The sequence below is a fragment of the Salvelinus fontinalis genome, chromosome 4 (genome assembly GCF_029448725.1).
Source record: "Salvelinus fontinalis isolate EN_2023a chromosome 4, ASM2944872v1, whole genome shotgun sequence".
NCBI classification, from domain to species: domain Eukaryota; kingdom Metazoa; phylum Chordata; class Actinopteri; order Salmoniformes; family Salmonidae; genus Salvelinus; species Salvelinus fontinalis.
This window is the reverse complement of record NC_074668.1, coordinates 87,631,753-87,654,802: the sequence shown is the minus strand read 5'-3', so window position 1 is coordinate 87,654,802 and position 23,050 is coordinate 87,631,753. Positions and strand designations below refer to the sequence as shown.

Here is a 23,050-nt window from a genome sequence, read left to right as displayed (position 1 = left end):
ATGGGAAATCTGCAGTTTGAACAATAACAAAGCGTTTACCACACCACTGATTTAGTAAACAGCTGAGGGATGGAGCTGGAGAAATGTAACCACTCGCAAAGTAATGGACAGAGCTAAGGATTACAAAGACTAACCATCCATTATATCAAAATGATAGTTTCAACTATGTTTTGCGGCTACAAAGTGTTTGTTTACTTGTACATTGTTTGCAAACAATGGAGTTAAACAATCTTACATTTTGGGTTCTGATGGGGTGCGACAGTTAAACTAAGCTCATCTACTGTATAAGTTATATTCTTCATGAATCAATGGGTAATTATAATTCATTAAAAAGTCTAACAATGAATGTAGCAACTGCAGATTTCCTCTTTAATCCCTGGCGCTGCCCATGCAAAAACAGGCTTTGCAAAAACAGGCAAGTGTGCCCCATATATAGAAATAAGTTGTTTATAGTCGTTTTCTATACTACAATAAGAGATATTGTTTCTCAAACACAGATATTACTAGTCTTTCCTGTCTTCGGCTTTGCGGATTGTGTGTGAAGGATTACATTTTTGGATTGAATTGAATGGTTTTAGAAACACAAACAAACCAAGCATGCCTCGCACAATCATTAACACATTAATCAAAAGCCTCTTAAGGTAGACAATTTATTTAACAAAAATATCAGCTGAGATCAGCTCCTATGTCGTACAGGAAAATGTTTACAAAGAGAGAACAGTAAATGTATACAATACATGAGTTTAACTAACAATACGCATAATATTACAGTTAAAGCTGAGGTCCGGGTTTAACTACAGGTTCATTCACACATAGTGAGGGATCACATTATAGGCTACAGCAAGATTTAGGTGGGTCCATAATGTACTAAAGTTGTTGACCATTATTGGTCCAAAATGTAGGTATAGTATTCATACATTATATTACAATATCACACTGTGACACATCTATCAACAGTCATAGATATGCATAGTGTTAAGATCTGGCTCATGACATCAGAACAACTGTGTAGATGTTTTAATACTAACTAGTGTACTTCAATGATAATCTGAGGACAACCACTGGAAATTAGCTCAGGTATGATGGTGCATTGCATCTGACTGTTGTTCATTCAATCTCTAGATTATATCTGTCCCTATCAAATACCGGCAAAAAAACAGAGCAAGGAAATCTCAGGTCCTTGAATGGTGGACTATGACAAATGTTCCTGATTTGAGAGAGAGAACAGAGAGACCACAGGCTAGATGCAATGAGTGTTTAATCCTGTATGAGAAATGCATGTTCACCATGGTACTGCTAACCTGCTGGTGTAAATAACAAGGGTGGCTGGTCACAAGGAGGACCATAGTAAACATGTACAGCCACTAAGTACAGACAGATAATTCTCCCAGTTGTTTTTAGCAGGCCCCAGCTACATTAGAAATTCTCACAACTTCACACCATAACACAACCTTCGCATCCTAATATAGTAATTCTAGAATTTCTAGTCATGAGATACACCTATTCATTTGTGGATTGTGATCTGTTACCATACTAGAAGAGATGTGAGATTGGTGATATGTAGATTTATCACATCTATCAGATTTACTGCATACCTGCACTGTAGCAGTACACCCCATGCTTCTGGTATGGAGGGGGGAACCCAAAGCTGCGCACCCCTGGTTCCATGGGGCCACAGTTGCGGCTGGGTTTGGTGATGGGGTAGCGCAGGCTCCCGTCGGCGAGCCATCCGGCATCACAGTGGTTCAGGCCCATGAACCTCCAGGCGACATAGAGCTGGCCCACCTTGGCTATCTGGGCCCCGTCATTGAAGCACGCCTGCTGGGCCTCAGTGAGGTTGAGCTTCTGGGGGAGCCGGAGGTAGTAGACCTTACCTGGAGAAGAGAAAGGGAAACTGTATTGTCTACCCATCCAAATCCAAGTTTAGCATATTTAAAGCTACACTCTTAGAAAAAAAGGTGTTATCTAGAACCTAAAATTGTTCTTCGGCTGTCCCCATAGGAGAACCCTTTAAAAAAACTTTTGGGTTCCATGTAGAACCCTTTCCACAGAGGATTCTACCTGAAACCCAAAAGGGTTCTACCTGGAACCAAAAATGGTTCTACGTGGAACCTAAAAGAGTTCTCCTATTGGGACAGCCGAAGAACCCTTTTGGAACCTTTTTTTCCTAAGAGTGTTCGCATCCAGTTACACAGTGTTGATCTTTCTCTATGGGATGTACAGCAGTCTAAAAATCTCTCACCTCGGAGGGGGGAGGAGGAGCAAAACACGTCGTAGCGGTGGAGGTGGCGGTGGCGACTACCGTAACTCCTAACCCCGGGGGCGAGACCGAGTCCCCCACAGGGCCTTCTGGGCTTGGTGATGGGGTACTGCACTGTCCCGTCAGCCAGCCAGCCTGCGTTGCACCAGTTCAGACCCTCCTCCCAGGCCTGGAACAGCTGCTCGAAGGTGGCCAGAGTGGAGTCCTGCTCCTGGCAGACTTGCTGAGCATCATGGTAGGTCAGGTTGTAGCGGCCGTGAGGAGGCTGGTAGGGAAACACCACAACTGGAGGGGAGCAAGAGATATGTAATCACTGTAATGTAATTCTATGTTTCAGCCAAACAACAGCCCTGCCACTGGAATTGAAATAAAGCTGAGGGATAGGACTGGAGCAATGTAACCACAGGTGCAAAGGCAGACAGTCCATGAGATCTAAATAATAGTTTTAACCATGTTTTAAAGCAATACATTGTTTGTTTACAAAGACAATGTTTACAAACAATGGAGTAAAACAACATATTTTGGGTTTGTGATGGGGTAAGGCAGTTGTACATGGCTCATTAGGAATTGCGTGTGTACGAGTGGCTCTGTTTTATAAAGTCGTTGACCATTGTTGGTCACCACCTTTCCAAGTGTGTTGCATTATGGGGATAAAATTGTCAGACTTGCGCTTACATGTTGACCAACTTTGACGCAATTAATGTACACAGTGGATATATACAAATGAAGGGGTTATTTGAGGCTCTCCCTCACTAATTGGCCAAGGCTTTCGACTCTGTCAATCACCGTATTCTTATCGGCAGACTCAACAGCCTTGGTTTCTCAAATGACTGCCTCGCCTGGTTCACCAACTACTTCTCAGACAAAGTTCAGTGTGTCAAATCGGAGGGCCTGTTGTCCAGACCTCTGGCAGTCTCTATGGGGGTACCACAGGGTTCAATTCTCGGGCCGACTCTTTTCTATGTATATATCAACGATGTCGCTCTTGCTGCGGGTGATTCCCTTATCCACCTCTACGGAGACGACACCATTCTGTATACATCTGGCCCTTCCTTGGACACTGTGTTAACAAATCTCCAAATGAGCTTCAATGCCATACAACACTCCTTCTGTGGCCTTCAACTGCTCTTAAACGCTAGTAAAACCGAATGTATGCTTTTCAACCGTTCGCTGCCTGCAACCGACTAGTATCACTACTCTGGACGGTTCTGACTTAGAATATGTGGACAACTACAACTACCTAGGTGTCTGGTTAGACTGTAAACTCTCCTTCCAGACTCATATTAAACATCTCCAATCCAAAATTAAATCTAGAATCGGCTTCCTATTTCACAACAAAGCCTCCTTCACTCACGCCGCCAAACCTACCCTCGTAAAACTGACTATCCTACTGATCCTCGACTTCGGCGATGTCATTTACAAAATAGCTTCCAATACTCTACTCAGCAAACTGGATGCAGTCTATCACAGTGCCATCTGTTTTGTCACCAATGCCCCTTATACCACCCACCACTGAGACCTGTATGCTCTAGTCGGCTGGCCCTCGCTACATATTCGTAGCCAGACCCACTGGCTCCGGGTCATCTATAAGTCTATGCTAGGTAAAGCCCCACCTTATCTCAGCTCACTGGTCATGATAACAACACCCACCCGTAGCACACGTTCCAGCAGGTATATCTCACTGGTCATCCCCAAAGCCAACACCGCCTTTGGCCACCTTTCCTTCCTGTTCTCTACTGCCAATGACCGGAACGAATTGCAAAAATCGCTGAAGCTGAAGACTTATATTTCCCTCACTAACTTTAAACATCAGCTATCTGAGAAGCTAACAGATCGCTGCACACAGCCCATCTGTAAATAGCCCACCCAATCTACCTACCTCATCCCCATATTGTTTTTATTTACTTTTCTGCTCTTTTGCACACCAGTATTTCTACTTGCACATCACCATCTCCTCAACCATCACTCCAGTGCTAATTTGATAAATTGTAATTACTTCGCTACTATGGCCTATTTATTGCTTTACCTCCTCACGCCATTTGCACACACTGTATATAGACTTTCTTTTTTTCTATTGTGTTATTGATGGTACGCTTGTTTATTCCATGTGTAACTCTGTGTTGTTGTTTGTGTCGCACTGCTTTGCTTTATCATGGCCAGGTCACAGTTGTAAATGAGAACTTGTTCTCAAACTAGCTTACCTGGTTAAATAAACAAATAAAATAATGTATTAAAGTTGTTAATAGCATTGTAATCATGTATTACAGTTGTTAATAGCAGTGTAATCATGTATTACAGTTGTTAATAGCAGTGTAATCATGTATTAAAGTTGTCAATAGCATTGTAATCATGTATTAAAGTTGTCAATAGCATTGTAATCATGTATTAAAGTTGTCAATAGCATTGTAATCATGTATTACAGTTGTCAATAGCAGTGTAATCATGTATTACAGTTGTCAATAGCAGTGTAATCATGTATTACAGTTGTCAATAGCAGTGTAATCATATATTACAGTTGTTAATAGCAGTGTAATCATGTATTACAGTTGTTAATAGCAGTGTAATCATGTATTACAGTTGTTAATAGCAGTGTAATCATGTATTACAGTTGTTAATAGCATTGTAATCATGTATTACAGTTGTTAATAGCATTGTAATCATGTATTACAGTTGTTAATAGCATTGTAATCATGTATTACAGTTGTTAATAGCATTGTACTCATGTATTACAGTTGTTAATAGCAGTGTAATCATGTATTAAAGTTGTTAATAGCAGTGTAATCATGTATTAAAGTTGTTAATAACATTGTAATCATGTATTAAAGTTGTTAATAACATTATAATCATGTATTACAGTTGTTAATAGCAGTGTAATCATATATTACAGTTGTTAATAGCAGTGTAATCATGTATTACAGTTGTTAATAGCAGTGTAATCATGTATTACAGTTGTTAATAGCAGTGTAATCATATATTACAGTTGTTAATAGCAGTGTAATCATGTATTACAGTTGTTAATAGCAGTGTAATCATGTATTACAGTTGTTAATAGCAGTGTAATCATGTATTACAGTTGTTAATAGCAGTGTAATCATGTATTACAGTTGTTAATAGCAGTGTAATCATGTATTACAGTTGTTAATAGCAGTGTAATCATGTATTACAGTTGTTAATAGCAGTGTAATCATGTATTACAGTTGTTAATAGCAGTGTAATCATATATTACAGTTGTTAATAGCAGTGTAATCATGTATTACAGTTGTTAATAGCAGTGTAATCATGTATTACAGTTGTTAATAGCAGTGTAATCATGTATTACAGTTGTTAATAGCAGTGTAATCATGTATTACAGTTGTTAATAGCATTGTAATCATGTATTAAAGTTGTTAATAGCAGTGTAATCATGTATTACAGTTGTTAATAGCAGTGTAATCATGTATTACAGTTGTTAATAGCAGTGTAATCATGTATTAAAGTTGTTAATAACATTGTAATCATGTATTAAAGTTGTTAATAACATTGTAATCACGTATTAAAGTTGTTAATAACATTGTAATCATGTATTACAGTTGTTAATAGCAGTGTAATCATGTATTACAGTTGTTAATAGCAGTGTAATCATGTATTAAAGTTGTTAATAGCAGTGTAATCATGTATTAAAGTTGTTAATAACATTGTAATCATGTATTAAAGTTGTTAATAACATTATAATCATGTATTACAGTTGTTAATAGCAGTGTAATCATGTATTACAGTTGTTAATAGCAGTGTAATCATGTATTAAAGTTGTTAATAGCATTGTAATCATGTATTAAAGTTGTTAATAACATTGTAATCATGTATTGGTTGTTAATAGCAGCGTAATCATGTATTACAGTTGTTAATAGCAGCGTAATCATGTATTAAAGTTGTTAATAGCAGTGTAATCATGTATTACAGTTGTTAATAGCATTGTAATCATGTATTAAAGTTGTTAATAACATTGTAATCATGTATTACAGTTGTTAATAGCATTGTAATCATGTATTACAGTTGTTAATAGCATTGTAATCATGTATTACAGTTGTTAATAGCAGTGTAATCATGTATTACAGTTGTTAATAGCATTGTAATCATGTATTACAGTTGTTAATAGCATTGTAATCATGTATTACAGTTGTTAATAGCATTGTAATCATGTTTTAGTGATTACACTGCTATTAACAACTTTAATACATGATTGAGCCAACATTTTGAGTGTTTATCGTGAATGGGATCTTCACAAACGCGGGAACATTGCCTTTAAAAGCCTCAATAACTATAACCCGCAATTGCATTGAATCCCAACCTTAACATTTTTCTGAACATGTTAAAAACTTCATGGCAAAACATGCTAATTATAATCTGGTGATGTGGTCATTGACTTAAATGAAACATTGCCGAAACTCACAAAGAACTGGACACTTTCACGTAAGGAGAACAGTAAAACATAACATTCCACAAAGGTTTCAGACATAGGAATTATTAGCTGGGTTGTGTGTGAGTCAGAGGAGGCGGATGGGAGGAGCTATAGGAGGATGGGCTCATTGTAATTGGCTGAATGGAATAAATGGAACTGTATCAAACACATCAAACATATGGAAACCATGTTTGACTCGGTTCCATTCATTCCATTCCAGTCATTACAATGAGCCCGTCCTCCTATAGCTCCTCCCACCAGCTTCCTCTGGTGTGAGTGTAACGGAAATAAGATCGTGCTGTTAGCTCACTCCGCAGCTTGAAATGTCGCCAATAGTGCCATTGAATTGGATCTTTTTTTGTGTGGCACAATTGGTTAGTACGTTGTCAAGCAGGGTGGTCACCTGTGTTGGCGAGGCAGAGGGCGCAAGATCAAGTACTGGTAAGGATGTTGTGAGCGAGGAAGCAACACTGCTAAGCCTGGTACATGTGCAAGGATTTAATGTTTGAATTGAACTGAACGTTATAAAAACACAAACAAACCAAGCATGCCTCCAAAGTACGCAAAATCATTAACACATTAATCAAAATGTTTACTATTTATTTTACAAAAATAAGTTAGTATACGTGTCCGTTATCATCTAAAACCATGTTAAAACCCACCACCTACATAATCAAACCAACCAAGTGAGGTACAGGCCATACAGTATAAAAGATAAGTACTTGTTTTTGAGATAAACATAATAACAGCTTATAAATCATCACATAACTGATTATTCTTGATAATTAATTACTTATTAATTCTGAGTTCAGCTCCTATGTCATACACAAATATGTTTACAAAGAGTGTACAGCAGATAAATACAATACATGAAGTATAAATAAAATATGCATAATATTGCAGTTGAAGCTGAGGTCAGAGTTTAAATACAGATTCATTCATACTTAGTGGTGGATCACATTATAGCCTACAGCAAGATTTAGGTGGGTCCAGAATTATTGGTAAAACATATTAATATTATAATATTATTAAGTATAATATTCATACATGAAATTAGAGGATCAGTCATAGATTAATTCAACGAACACTTCACAGTTTAACCTCATATTTGTTACATCCAGCACCATACCAGTGTCTGCATATGTGAAATGGTTTTGTAGTCAACAAGGGGTGCGCTCGTAAATTCACTCTGGAGTGCTAGAGAGCGCTCAGAGTGTGCTCTGGGCGTTCGTAAATTCAGAGAGTTGTCAGATTGTCCATTCGTAAATTCAGAGTGTTTGGCACTCGGAGCATTCAGAGCGAACACTGGATGCTCTGGCCGAGGAGTAAGGTTGTTCTGAGCGTTCTGGCCTCACAACGGCAGTCAAGCACCCAAACTAACTGGCTAAAGTTAGCTAGCTTGCTAGCTACTTCCAGACATAAATGAGAGAACACTTCCCTCTGACCATGTTATCTAGAGTGTTGGTGACTGTAACTGTGCTGTTGGCAACAATTAAATTATGCTTTTATGCCGACGTTTACTGACACTGGCCATATTCAACAGGTGTTGAGAGTTCGCAAATTCATCAATTATTCTGCACTCTGGCACACTCAGACGATAGTGCTCTGAAATCGGAGTAGATAGCCAGAGTGAATTTACGAATGCACCCAAGGTAGAAGAAAAGGTTCTGAGAAGAATACGCCTGGTGATATCACCGGGAGCCATTTTCAAATTAAAACAATGATTTTTGAAGACTGGAAAGCCATTGTATGAAAGCCTTTGTTTTCATTTGAAAATGACAGACGACATCACTGGGAGTAATTTGGTTACAACCCTTTCTTCCATCTTTTTGACAACAAAACATTGAAACGCGCCATTTCCATATATAGACTGGTATTGTCCTAAATATAATGAATATGAGGTAAAACTTCTAGAAAAAAGATACCCTTTAACATAAAGAGCAAGGACATCCCAATCCAGGGAGAAGTCATTGAACAAAATGTCCCTTTTGTTACAGTGAGTGGCTAACCCCATGTGGAACATGCATGTTGTTCAGCATGGCGTTGCTAACCTGCTTGTCTAAATCACAAGGGAGGCTGACAGACTAGCGAGGACTATAACCCTGAAACACAACCACCAGGCCATCGTATCCCAGTATTATTATCAAGCCTTCACCCCAGTAGAGGCCCTCACACACCATACCACAGCTTTACATCATAGCACAGCCCTCTCACCATAGCATCTTGAATTTCTATGCATGTCAACATTCATTCATGTGGATTTCAGTTTGTTCCCCTACCTACTACGAGAGATGTAAATGGTATGACCTGAGGGTGGTATGTACTTTTACCACGTATATCAGATTTACCGCGTACCTGCACTGTAGCAGTACACCCCATGCTTCTGGTATGGAGGGGGGAACCCAAAGCTGCGCACCCCTGGTTCCATGGGGCCACAGTTGCGGCGGGGGTTGGTGATGGGGTAGCGCAGGCTCCCGTCAGCAAGCCATCCGGCATCACAGCGGTCCAGGCCCATGAACTTCCAGGCGGCGTAGAGCTGGCCCACCTTGGCTATCTGGGCCCCGTCGTTGAAGCACGCCTGCTGGGCCTCAGTGAGGTTGAGCTTCTGGGGGAGCTGGAGGTAGTAGACCTTACCTGGAGAAGAGGACATGGCAGAGACCGGAGGTGTATAAGGTGATCAATTCAAAGTTATGCATCTAAGGGAGCTCACTGAAAGTTCACCACAAAATGAAAGTTACAGTAAGAGTCAATTGCAGATTTCTTCAAATGCATATAACAGAATGTTACACAATAGATGGACTGTGCTTGACTCTAGTTGTAGGGTGAATTATCTCTATATCTGCACCTGTATAGTGTGTACCTGTATAGTGTGTGTACCTGTATAGTGTGTGTGTGTGTGTGTGTGTGTACCTGTATAGTGTGTGTGTGTGTGTGTGTACCTGTATAGTGTGTGTGTGTGTGTCTCACCTCGGAGGGAGGAGGAGAAACAGAAGACGTCGTATCGGTGGAGGTGGCGGTGGCGTCTACCGTAGCTCCTAACCCCCGGGGCGAGGCCTAGCCCCCCACAGGGGCTCCGGGGCTTGGTGATTGGGTACTGCACTGTCCCGTCAGCCAGCCAACCTGCGTTGCACCAGTCCAGCCCCTCCTCCCAGGCCTGGAACAGCTGCTCGAAGGTGGCCAGAGTGGAGTCCTGCTCCTGGCAGACTTGCTGGGCATCATGGTAGGTCAGGTTGTAACGGCCGTGAGGAGGCTGGTAGGGAAATACCACACCTGGAGGGGAGCAAGAGATATGTAATGACTTTTAAGGCATAATCCTTCATTAGTTTGTCAGCCAAACAGCAGCCTTACTTGGTTAGCCTAACTTAGTTGAAGCTGAGGGATGTGGCTGGACCAATGTACCACTTCAACCCAAAGAGAGAACTTTAGATGTAGTGCATGACAGTACATGACATCAATAAGATGGGGTAAGGCAGATGAACAGTACTAAACAAATCCATTATATTTTTCAAGATTCAATTGATAGGCTTTATAATATATAATTCATTTAAATGACCACATAATAGCTGTACATATTGCAGATTTGCACCTTAATTGTGTGTGAGTACAGTAGTGATGGGAGGGGCTGGGTGACACTCACAAATGAGGTTGTTATACGGCACTATAATATAGTCTACCTCGTAGCTCGAGGTCGACAGTGGCGCTCTTGTCCTCCAGCCCGTCGATGACCTCACAGCGGTAACGACCCGTGTCATTGAGCTGGAGTTCAGTCATGACCAGCGAAGCATCTCCTGGTGAGTCCTGTCTGAGACGCACCCGGTCCCTGAGAGATAAATACAGGACTTTGTTATCATCCATGTGTTCAACAGATGCAGAAACATTTTTGTGCAGGCAAACTCAAAATGATCCATTGTATCACAACAGTTGTGTGAAATGCATTTTTCCTCATCTATACAGCCCAGAGTGTCAGTGGTGTAAAGTAACAAAAAAAATACTTTGAAGTACTACCTATGTAGTTTTTGGGGTATCTGTACTTTAGTTGAATATTCATATGTTTGTCAACTTTAACTCCACTTCATTCCTAAAGAAAATACACTTTTTATTCCCATATATTTTTCCTGACAAGCCCTGACTCAGCCACCCAAAAGTGCTTGTTACATTGAAACGCTCAGGCAGGACAGCAAAATGTGTCCAATTCACACACGTATCAATATAACACACCATCCCCCCCGCGTCTGCTCTGGTGAACTCAACTCATGTTGCGTTGGCCAATTGTGTCTGAGTTTTGGAGTGTGCCCCTGGCTGTGAATCTTTAAATCAAGAATCTGACAGTCTGGTTTGCTTAATATAAGGAATTTAATTTAAAGCATTCACATTGACTTTTGATACTTATGTATATTTAAGACCAGATACTTTTGGACTTTTACACCAGTAGTATTTTACTGGGTGGCTTAAAAAAAATATTGAGTCATTTACAACCTCATGCTAATTACATTTAACCTACGTTAGCTCAACCGCCCCGCAGGGGACCCAAAAGAAGTTTTAAGATAGCTTTACTTTTACTCAAGTATGACAATTGGGTACTTTTTCCACTTCTGCCGAGTGTGAATTAAGCCTTTTTTTATGTAACCTTTATTTATACAGTGAAGTCCCATTTCGACAGATGTCTTTGCGAGGAAGCCCTGAATTCACCAAAATGCAGTAAAAGAAATGAAAGGTACATAATAAGGAATTTGTGACACAATTATAACAATGAAAGTATGACAGTATAGAAATTAAAGGAATACAAAATAAAAAAATTGAAACTATAAAAATCAAAGGCGGGATCTTAAGAACTACAGTATAGAAATAAAAACACTCACTAAACACAAATGATCATAATGGTTTTAGAATGATCGGGCCTGCATCAAGAATAGCTAGAGTACCTGAAATCCCCAAAGCTGTGAATGCGGGGCCCGATGGCCACTAGAACGTCTGTCTCATGGCCCCCCACGACGGGCAGCCAGGACCACTTCACCCGCACCCTCCTGGGGGAGCTCAAATCTGGCTCATACCAGTATCGGCAGGGTAGGGTTGCGTTACTCCCCCGCAAAGCGAACACAGAGGGCTGGGAGGAGTCCACATGGAGCTTTACACCGTTAAAGTGGACTAGAAAGGAAAATACACACAAAACAGCAGTGAGTCAGACTTCATTTGGGTCTGTGCAACCTCCTCTGAGAGTTTAAATTGATAAGCCATTTATGGGTCGTGTTCATTAGGCACCAAGGGACTGAAAGAGGGAGGAACTACCTGAACTTGTTCAATAAGAAAGGCTCACTATCGTTTTCAATTGCAAAACATTTGTGTATGTTACATGGAAGGTGGATGCATTGCCCCTACCTAAGGCATGTACTCATGTTCAACTCTTCATTCATAAAACATAAGTGCATGCTCCTACTCTCTCCATTGCCGTTTCCGTTGAGAATGTCTTGGTAGAAGAATCTGTTGGAGTATCCGAGCGCGGGCAAGCAGGAGAGGAGCAGCTGCAGCAATATCACCAACAGGGGGCGAGGGTGAGCCACCATCATCCTTGTCACTGAACCATAGAGGGTACAAGCAAATATAAGGCTTGGGGTACGAGTATAGTGTCTTCAGCCTAATTATAATACTCTCCCTTCTCCCCGAAGTGTGCACTTGTTCACTCCCCTCATGGATATAAAAGGACTGGACTGATATCTGTTCAGCCAATTCAACCACTATTTCAATTATTTTAAATCCTTGAGTGGGAACGAACCAGTGCACAATGCAGGGAGAAGGTACACAAATAGAGTTGGGATGGTGTCTTGACTGGACCCCCTTCTCAGTGGTTCCCATATGGTGGGACGGGACCCAGAGGAGGGTCACAGATAACTCCCTCTGGGTAGCGGCTAAACACTGGGGCCTGTTCAGACACATTGATTTAGATTATGTGGTGGGTCTAAGAAAAACATGTTAAGAACTGTAAAGGGTGTGGGAACGACTGACTTTGACTGACCCCAATCTCAGCCCCCTGACCTTTCTCCACAGCTAGTGCTATCCGGGATCCTTGGGATCTCCCTACCCTAAACCCTAACCCTAACCATAAACATAAACCATACCTAACAATAACCCTAACCTTAATACTGTTACGTTCCACTTGCATATTAACAGTAGTCGTAGCTATAAACTGCCAATAGGTGGCAGTATCATATCATGTTTTGCATGGCAAATCTGCAACTCACAAAATACTTAAGAAAAGATGTTAAGTTTATGTCACTGTTTGAGCATTGCAATGGTTGTAGATTAACATTTTTGTTTTGTTTTATTTAGTACGGAGTAAACTTTGGCTCCTAGTCAAAAGCTGATGTGAAAACAACATCTTAATTTAGCAATAATTTGTCTGTGCTCTTGCTCCAGATGTCTGCGCTTCTGACCCAAATACAGTCTAGTTAATCAGAGTGAATACGGGAACAAAATGCATTATACAATTAAATCCATCTAAAACATATTACTGCAGTTCTTTGCCCTGAATACTAGATCTGAAAGGCAATTTCATTTAATGTCTATAGTCTATGTGTTTCCTGTTATTTTCTCAGGTTTGCCATGGGGTGGAGGGTAGGGGTTGTTGTGTTTGTAGGTTATTACATTTCAATGTGTTTTGTGTTTTACAGATTATTTAAAAAAACAACAACATTTGGTCACACAAAAAACAGTACTCAAAATATTCAATAGGCAACAATACATGTGTTTGATTCAACATCTCAATTAGACTTCTTGATCATAATAGTCTTTGATTATAATATAGAAACCTATAGAGGCTATATGCACCGTAATAGTCAATTTCCCAGAAAGTCGGTAAGGAATATGATACTGCCTCCTGTTCGGTACACCTGACATTTACTTACACATAGCGACGATTCCACTAAAACAACTTATCAAACTACCTAGCGACGATATGAGTAATACAATTTACCAACCTGAATCAGAATAATATTTTTCAATCTGATACCGTTAATTTGTCATCTGTTTTATGATATTCTTCATGTGGTGATTATTATTTACTTACAGTTTAACAACTAGCTGGTATAATGCCGCGTGACTTTTCTTCTTCGAGTTTTTATTAAACCGCAAAATATTATATCAAAGAAAAGGGAGAGATGCAGCTTCTTCTTATGGATGTTCAGCAGAAAAAAATGTGTAAGTCTGCGGAGTTCTTGGACCGTCCTCAGAAAAGGTACCCGCCTGTGGTTATAGTGGCACTAGGGATTCTGACCGCAATGATGACACAAAAACCATATCCAAGTACTTGGCTTCAAAATAATACATGAAAAGAATCTACAACTTTTCCCAAAAACCTTGAGTAATTTACGGTTGTGTGATTGTATTAGAAACAAAGCAAAACCGATCCATCTGACCATTTGTTTTCATTATAAACGGATCCAATGCATAATTGCCAGGTCAGCAGAAATAATGACGGACATGCTCTAATACACTGCATGAATTGAGTCACTTTCCCCAGACTCTCTAAAACTTTAAAGGGGCAATCTGCGATTGCTACATACATTTGTTGACTTTTAAATAATAATATATAGATTGAGCTCCAAAAGTATTAGGACAGTGACACATTTTTGTTGTTTTGGCTATGTACTGCAGACCTTCGGATTTTCAATGACACAATGCTGAGGTTAAAGTGCGGACTGTCAGCTTTAATTTGAGGGTATTTCCATCCATATCGGGTGAACCGTTTATAAATAACAGCACGTTTTCGACATAGTCCCCCATTTTAGGAGACCAAACGTATTTTGACAAATTAACTTACAGTATATGTGTATTAAAATTGTCAAAAGTGTAATATTTGGTCCCATATTCATAGCACGTAATGACTACATCAAGCTTGTGACTTTAGAAATTTGTTGGATGCATTTGCTGTTTGTTTTGGTTGTGTTTACGATTATTTCGTGTCCAATAGAAAGTAATGGTAAATAACATATTGCGTCATTTTGGAGTCACTTTTATTGTAAATAAGAGTAGAATATGTTTCTAAACACTTCTACATTAATGTGGATGCTACCATGATTACATTTTTTTATGATTGCATATTTTTATTTTTTATTTCACCTTTATTTAACCAGGTAGCGACCTGTGACCTGGCCAATATAAAGCAAAGCAGTGCGACACAAACAGCAACACAGAGTTACACATGGAATAAACAGTCAATAACACAATAGAAAAAATCTATATACAGTGTGTGCAAATAAGGTAAGATTAGGGAGGTAAGGCAATAAATAGGCCATAGTGGCGAAGTAATTAAAATTAAACACTGCAGTGATAGATGTGCAGAAGATGGATGTGCAAGTAGAGATACTGGGGTGTGATCTCCTAACCCACAATATGTAAATGTCCTGCTGTCTATATCGGTTGCTGATGGTTTATGTTGAGACCGGCATTGTTTAGCAATATAATCTTGCGATGCTTTATCTTGTTTATCTCAGGGATTGACCCAGGATGACACTTAATTGAGCAATATGTTTAAATTGCAATTCATTCTGTTTTGGTTTATTAGATGCTAAATTAACACTTTATTTGCGGGAGCCTCCTCAGTTCATATGTTAGTAGAAGTTCTTGGATATTGAGAGGTGAACGTATAGTTGGGATTTTATTTTTGTTTTACCTCTCGTTCGAGGTCGCGCCGTGCATTTTTGGCATCTGGCAGACAATGTGTTTATTATTTGTATTTTTTCTCTCCTATTTGTGTATGCCTGTTAAAGGTGGGTTGAGGGGGAGGGTAAATGTTGGGGAAAGTTGGGGGACAGGATAAGGGTGCTTGCCGGAGGGGAGGGCTCGGTTGGATATTGCTCGGGTGTAGGTGCTACATATGCTGATGTAATGGTTTGGTGGGCTTTCTTAACTTTTTATTGAGTTACATGTTATGCAGGCCACCATATGAACTACAAACGAGAGGAGGGCGGGGGTTACATTTACTTCCTGGAATGTCAAGGGTTTAAACGAACCAATTAAGAGAGGCAAGGTCCTAGCCCACTTGAAAGCACTCTCGTCTGATATTATATATTTTTTTGTTGTTGCAAGAAACCCATCTGAAAAACAATTCTCATAGCAGACTTAAATGTAGGTGGGTGGGGCAAGTGTATCACTCTAATTTCTCTGCCAAAACGAGAGGCACAGCGATTCTGGTATGGAAAGGAATTCCCTTTCTACATAAAACCACTATTGCGGATTTTTATTTTGATATTTTTATTTTACCGTTATTTTACCAGGTAAGTTGACTGAGAACACGTTCTCATTTGCAGCAACGACCTGGGGAATAGTTACAGGGGAGAGGAGGGGGATGAATGAGCCAATTGTAAACTGGGGATTATTAGGTGACCATGATGGTTTGAGGGCCAGATTGGGAATTTAGCCAGGACACCGGGGTTAACACCCCTACTCTTACGATAAGTGCCATGGGATCTTTAATGACCTCAGAGAGTCAGGACACCCGTTTAACGTCCCATCCGAAAGACGGCACCCTACACAGGGCAGTGTCCCCAATCACTGCCCTGGGGCATTGGGATATTTTTTAGACCAGAGGAAAGAGTGCCTCCTACTGGCCCTCCAACACCACTTCCAGCAGCATCTGGTCTCCCATCCAGGGCCTGACCAGGACCAACCCTGCTTAGCTTCAGAAGCAAGCCAGTAGTGGTATGCAGGGTGGTATGCTGCTGGATAAAGAGGGTCGTTATGTGATCGTAATAGGAGAGATCAACTCTACTTCTGTAACTCTACTAAATATCTATGGGCCAAACATTGATAACCCCTCTTTTTCAAAAGAGTCCTTGCCCTGATTCCATATATCTCCCATACTAATCTGGTCATTGGAGGGGACCTTAACTGTGTGCTAGACCAATATTTGGACAGATCCTCTACCCGGCGAACCCCTACCTCCTATTCAAGCGAATTCTTGAATACCTACATAAAAAAATCAAATTTATTTGATATATGGAGGATCACTAACCCTACGGGTAGGGAATATTCCTTTTACTCTCATGTTCACAATGTTTATACCCGAATCGATTACTTTTTGGTTGATGCGAAATTACTCCCCTATACCTGTAATGTGAGGTATCATGATATTTTAATCTCTGACCACAGTCTACTCACCTTCTCCCTGAGATTGGGTGACATCGTATCAAACGAGAGGGTCTGGGGGTTGAATCCTCAGCTTCTCACAGAACCAACATTCTGTGAACATCTTAAAGACCAAATACATTTTTTCTTTGATACCAACGACAACACAGAGACTTCCCCAGCATTATTGTGGGAAACACTGAAGGCTTATTTGAGAGGCTGTATCATCTCCTTTCAGGCTGCCAGGAGTAGGCAAAACAGAGAACAAATTGTAGAATTGGAGGGACAAATTCACTTACTGGATAGGGAGACTGCTAGCCATCCATCCATGGAGAAACATAAAATAATTATTTGAATATAATCAGATTCTCTCAGCTAAAATGGCTAAATCTTTTCTCTATGCCAACCAGAAATATTTTGAGTTTGGTGACAAACCACACAAATTACTCGGCAGACAACTTCGAAAAAATGTGAGTGACCGAATGATTCACAAAGATAAATCTGCATCTGGGGAATTACTCTCTTCCCCCAAAGACATCAATGACAGATTCCATCAGTTTTACGAGACTCTATATACATCTAAAGCAGATCCTAACCCCTTAATTATGCAAAACTTTTTGGAGGACTGTAATCTCCCTCCCCTGAACCAGGAAGATTCCAACTTCCCGAATAAGGAAATATATCTTGGAGAAATTCGAGAAACAATTAAATCTCTAAAGAGTGGCAAGACCCCGAGCCCAGATGGATACCCTGGTGAATTCTATAAAACATTCAGCAACATGCTCTCTCCCTACCTGCACAAAATGTTGGTTCAGGCCAGTGAGGATGAAGCTCTCCCACCTACTTTGGATGAGGCGTTCATTACAGTTATACATAAGAAGGGTAAAGATCTGGAAGAGGTAGGGTCATATAGACCAATATCTCTCCTTAATACAGACCAAAAGATTTTAGCAAAAACTCTGGCTAACAGGATTAGCACTTTAATGGGCAAATTGGTCCATTCGGACCAGACCAGCTTTATCCCTAACAGAAACTCATTCTTCAATCTCAGGCGCCTCTTCAACATTATGTATGCTCAGAGGTTACCCAACGTGGACCTTGCCGTTATATCTCTTGATGCCGAAAAGGCCTTTGGCCAAGTTGAGTGGTCCTATCTATTCAAGATCCTACAAACATACAATTTTGGAGAACTCTCCCAATTTCTCTGCTCTGAAGAATTAATGCCATTAAAATGGTCTTCCTCCCACAACTGCTCTACCTATTCCAGAACATTCCAGTATTCATACTCAAGTCCTTTCATAAACAACTGGACTCAATTATCAATCCATTCATCTGGGATTATAAAACACACAGGATAGGTAAAAAACACCTGTCACGCCCTGACCTTAAAGAGCCTTTTTTGTCTCTTTTTTTCATGTCTCTTAGGCAGCTCTTTTTCCCACCTGTGATTGTGGGTAGTTGACTTTGTTAGTGGCACTATAGCCCTCGTAAGCTTCACGGTCGTTTATTTTGTTTCTTGTTGACATTCTATAATAAAAGGAAATGTATGCTCACTACGCTGCACTTTGGTCCACTTCTTTCGATGGCCGTGACAACACCTCTGTAAATCCCAGATGGAAGGAGGATTGTGTCTCCCAAATTCTATATTTTACTATTGGGCCGCTAACCTCCTGGCGCTGTTACGTTTTTGCTGGATGACACACTTCCGTCATCCTGTAGTATGGAGAGTGAGGAGTGTCACCGCTTCTCTATTGGCGCTGTAATTTTGTCACCTGTCAATCTGGAGATGTCACTTTATAGTAGCAATCCTATTATACATAGCACAGTCCGAATCTGGAAGCAAATTAAAGTCCACTTTGACCTTAGACCAATATCCTTCATGCTCCCTGTTGCGAGGAATCCCTCCTTTGCCCCCTCTAACCTTGATAACACCTTTGAGCGATGTGGAGAACTAGGGATAAATACCATAGGGGATCAATACATAGAAGGGACTTTTGCCTCTGAGTTGCTGAGGGAAATTTATCATCTTCCCAGAAGTAACTTTTTCAGATACCTACAGATTAGAGACTATGTTAGAAAACACCTTCCAACATTTGGGAATGCTAAACTGTCCATGTTTGACGGATGCATAAAAATATCCCCCACCTCAAACAAACTGATATCTTGTCTATATGACGCTTTCAATCTGTTAGCACACCTTCTACAGATACCATTAAGGCAAAATGGAGGAAGAACTAGGGACTGACATTTCTGTGGCAGACTGGGAAGATAGCTTGGAGTATATCCACACCTGCTCCATTAACTCCAAACGTCGTCTCATACAATTCAAGGTATTACACAGATTCCACTATTCAACAATTAAGCTGCAAAGGATATTTCCTGATACTTCTCCTATGTGTGATACATGTCAGGCTGCGCAGGGTACATTACTCCACTGCTTTGTCCTATGCTCTAGCTTGTATGGTTATTGGTGTGGGATTTTTAGGATCCTCTCTGAAGTTCTGGAGACTTCAATTGACCCAGACCCGCTTCTGATAATACTAGGAGTGTCTGATTCCCTAAACGGATTAACCAACCCCCAAAAACAACTAATCTCTTACAGTCTCATTTCGGCAAAAGAATGCATCTTGTTGTTTTGGAAAAGGAAGGATGCTCCCTCTACCAAATTATGTCTCAGCGAATTGGCAAACACTGTACACTTAGAAAGAATTAGATATATTCTGAACAATAAATTATCAACATTTTCTCAAATCTGGCATCCTTTCCTCTCTTACTTGGACCAGTCGGCGCTGTGAATGTATACATTTGAACATACTCTTAATTGTAATATTTTAACCTACCTTTTGCCATGTCTGCTCCCGCTCTTCTCCCCCCTGGCGCTTGAGGGCGTCAGGCTGCCCTTCATCGCATACTCCTGCCATCTTTTACGCACACCTGCCTTCCCTCGTCACATGCATCAGCGATATTGGACTCACCTGGACTCATTCCTGGACTCATCATCAGCTGTTTATTTCCTCCCCTATATTTGTCAGTTCCCCAGCTCTGTTCCCTGCTGCTACATTGATTGTTTTTTTCTTTAGTAGTAGTTTGCTGAGGCTGTTCCTGTTTCGTTCCATGTCTGTTATTTATTAAACGTTTTACTCCAAGTACCTGCTTCGTCTCTCCTTTTTCTTTCTACCTGTCCTTGTTCTGCATGTCTTATTTTGTATTATTTACTTTCTACCTAGAACTCTGGGTCTTGTTGTTTCTGTCTGCTCTTTTATGTTTAGATAATTGTCTTTTATACCTATACACCATTCTTGTGTGTGTTCAATAAAAAATATTTGAACGAGATACTGGGGTGCAAAGGAGCAAAAAAACAAAAAGGGGATGAGGTAGTTGGATGGGCTATTTACAGATAGGCTATGTACAGGTGCAATGATCTGTGAGCTGCTCTGACAGCTGATGCTTAAATAAATGAATAAGTATTAGTGAGATGCACAAATATAACCCCCCCACCTCTCCCCAAATGCTAACCTCCCCTGTTATTGTAATGATGACAGGTTAGCAAGTCTTGGGAGTATCATATTTGTGCATCTGTAACTTTCTCACTCATCTTTATTCACCATTCAGGATTATCTGTAATCATGGTAACATTCACATTAATGAAGAAGTGTTTAGAAACATATTCTATTCTTATTTACAATACAAGTGACTACAAAATGACACAATACATTATTTACCATTACTTTCTATTGGGCACAAAATAATCGTAAACACAACCAAAACAAACAGCAAATGCATCCAACAAATTTGTAAAGTCACAATCTTAATGTAGTCATTGTGTGCTATGAATATGAGACCAAATACTTAACTTTTTACTACTTTAATACACATAAGTGAATTCTGGTCTCCTAAAATGGGAGGACTATGTACAAAAAGTGCTGTAATTTTATGGTTCACCCGATATGGATGAAAATACCCTCAAAGTTGACAGTCTGCATTTTAACCTAATAGTCCAGAGCCAAAACAACAGAAAATGTGTCACAGTCCCAATACTGTACCTATTGAATACTGAAGAATATAACTTCTAAATGCCTCCTGAGTTTAGTTCAACTGTTGCACCCCCATCAGAATCCAAAATGAAAATGTAAGCTTGTTTTACTTACTCACTTTCTGTTGACTTCTGCCTGCTGTGTAGTTATGGGGCCCCTCTCATTACAGAATCCCTATCTTCTATCACAACCCCAACCATAACAAATGAGCTCATCTTGGCCAGCTGTTGGGGGAGTAAAGGGTTGGTTTGCAGCCTGCAGAGAGAGAACAGAGAGGGTTACACTCTCTTCTGATCCATCTATCCTAAACACACACTGTAAAGCAGATGTTATTCATCCGAGATGCATGCGGCACTCCAGCGGGCAACTGTTGTTTCTGGGTGCAACCCTTCCTTTTACGGTGCACTTGCACTGTGTCCACATACACGTGTTTGTCCACATACACAGACACGCGCATACATATACACGCAGGCGCACACACACTCTCTGTCTCTCCTCTTGCCAAACACACACACACACACACACACACACATTTGTTTTAATATCCTTGTGTGGACCAAACAGTTGATTCCCAGTCAAAATCCTATTGTCCCTAACCCTTTAGGCATCCGCATGCTCCCCATCTGAAAGAAGAGGAAACTCTTTGTGCATACAGTGCCTTCAGAAAGTATTCATGACTTATTCCACATTTTGTTGTGTTACAGCCTGCATTTGTATCACCCATCTACACACAATACCCCATTATGACAGTGAAAACATGTTTATAGAAATGGTAGCAAATGTATTGAAAATGAAATACAGAAATATCTAATTTACATAAGTACTCACACCCCTTTGCTATGACACTCCAAATTGAGCTCAGGTGCATCCAATTTACTTTGATTATCCTTGAGACGTCACTACAACTTGATTGGAGTCCACCTGTGGCCAATTCAATTGTTTGGACATGATTAAATAAGGTCCCACAGTTGACAGTCATAGCAGAAACTATACCATGAAGTCCAAGGAACTGTCCGTAGATCTGCGAGATATAATTGTGATGAGGCATATATCTGGGGAAGGGTATAAAACTATTTCTAGAATGTTGAAAGTTTCCAAGAGCACAGTGGCCTCTATCATGGGGAAATGGAACAAAGTATGGAACTACCCAGACTCTGCCTAGAGCTGGGCGTCCGACCAAACTGAGCAACCGGGCAAGAAGGACCTTGGTCAGTGAGGTGATCAAGAACCAAACTACCACTCTGACATAACTACAGAGTTCCTTGGCTGAGATGGGAGAACCTGCCAGAAGGACAACAGTCTCTACAGCCCTTTCCCAATCTGGGCTTTATGGGAGAGTGGCCAGACAGAAGCTACTCCTGAGAAAAATGAACATGACAGCACGCCTGGAGTTTGCAAAAAGGCACGTGTAAGACTCAGAGCATAAGCAAAAGATTCGGTGGTCTGATGAGACAAAAATGTAACCTTTTGCCCTGAATGGAAGGTGTTATGTCTGGAGAAAACCAGGCACAGCTCATCACCCGTCTAACATCATCCCTACCATGAAGCGGTGGAAGCGTTTCAGCGGCAGGGACTGGGAAACTGGTAAGGATAAAGGGAACAATAAATGGAGCAACATTCAGGCAAATCCTTGCTGAGAACCTGTTTTAGAGTGCAAAAGACCTTAGACCGGGGGTGAAAATGTACGTTCCAATAGGAAAATGACCCCAAGCATACAGCCAAAGCAATGCTGGAATTTCTTCTTCAGAAGAATGTGAAAGTCCTTGAGTGGCCCAGCAAAAGCACAGACCTGAGTCACATTGAAAATCTGTGGAAAGACTTGAAGGTTGCTGTTCATAGCCACTCCACATCTAATTTAACAGAGCTTGAGAAAATCTGCAAGGAAGAATGGGAGAAAATCCCCAAATCCAGATGTGCAAAGCTGATACTGACATACCCAAGATGTCTCAAAGCTGTAATCGGACCAAAGGTGCTTTTACAAAATATTGACTCAGGGTTGTGAATACTTATGTAAATTAGATATTTCTGTATTGATTAATACTTTCTGAAGGCACTGTATATTACTACATTTTGTGATGGTTTTGTTCGTTTTGTTCTCCGGCAAGGTTTTTTCCCCGGCCGTTCGTGCACATAGAGCTTTTTTGTCAAGGGAAGACGATGTTCGGAGCCTACGGACCTTCGTCGGTCATTGGTCAACAG

General features: G+C 40.5%; 1 protein-coding gene across 1 annotated transcript; it reads right to left on the bottom strand.

Annotated features, from left to right (window-relative positions):
* Positions 1–641: 641 nt before the first annotated feature.
* Positions 642–14,175, bottom strand: LOC129854608 (hyaluronan and proteoglycan link protein 3-like). Its single transcript, XM_055921863.1, has 8 exons — positions 13,759–14,175; positions 12,133–12,270; positions 11,621–11,843; positions 10,373–10,518; positions 9,666–9,968; positions 9,054–9,332; positions 2,243–2,545; positions 642–1,874 (listed from the first exon to the last, which is right to left on the bottom strand). The coding sequence occupies exons 2-8, from the start codon at positions 12,260–12,262 to the stop codon at positions 1,585–1,587; spliced, it is 1,674 nt and encodes a 557-aa protein (XP_055777838.1). The 5' UTR covers positions 12,263–12,270; positions 13,759–14,175; the 3' UTR covers positions 642–1,584.
* Between the last annotated feature and the right edge of the window lie 8,875 nt (positions 14,176–23,050).

Bases quoted from the DNA above. Each gene is read 5' to 3' on its own strand.
- LOC129854608 (XM_055921863.1), bottom strand. From the start codon at position 12,262: ATGATGGTGGCTCACCCTCGCCCCCTGTTGGTGATATTGCTGCAGCTG. The intron at 11,844-12,132 runs GTAGGAGCATGC...TTTCCTTTCTAG, and splicing joins CGGAAACGGCAATGGAGAGA to TCCACTTTAACGGTGTAAAG. The intron at 9,969-10,372 runs GTAGACTATATT...GCTCCCCTCCAG, and splicing joins TGTCGACCTCGAGCTACGAG to GTGTGGTATTTCCCTACCAG.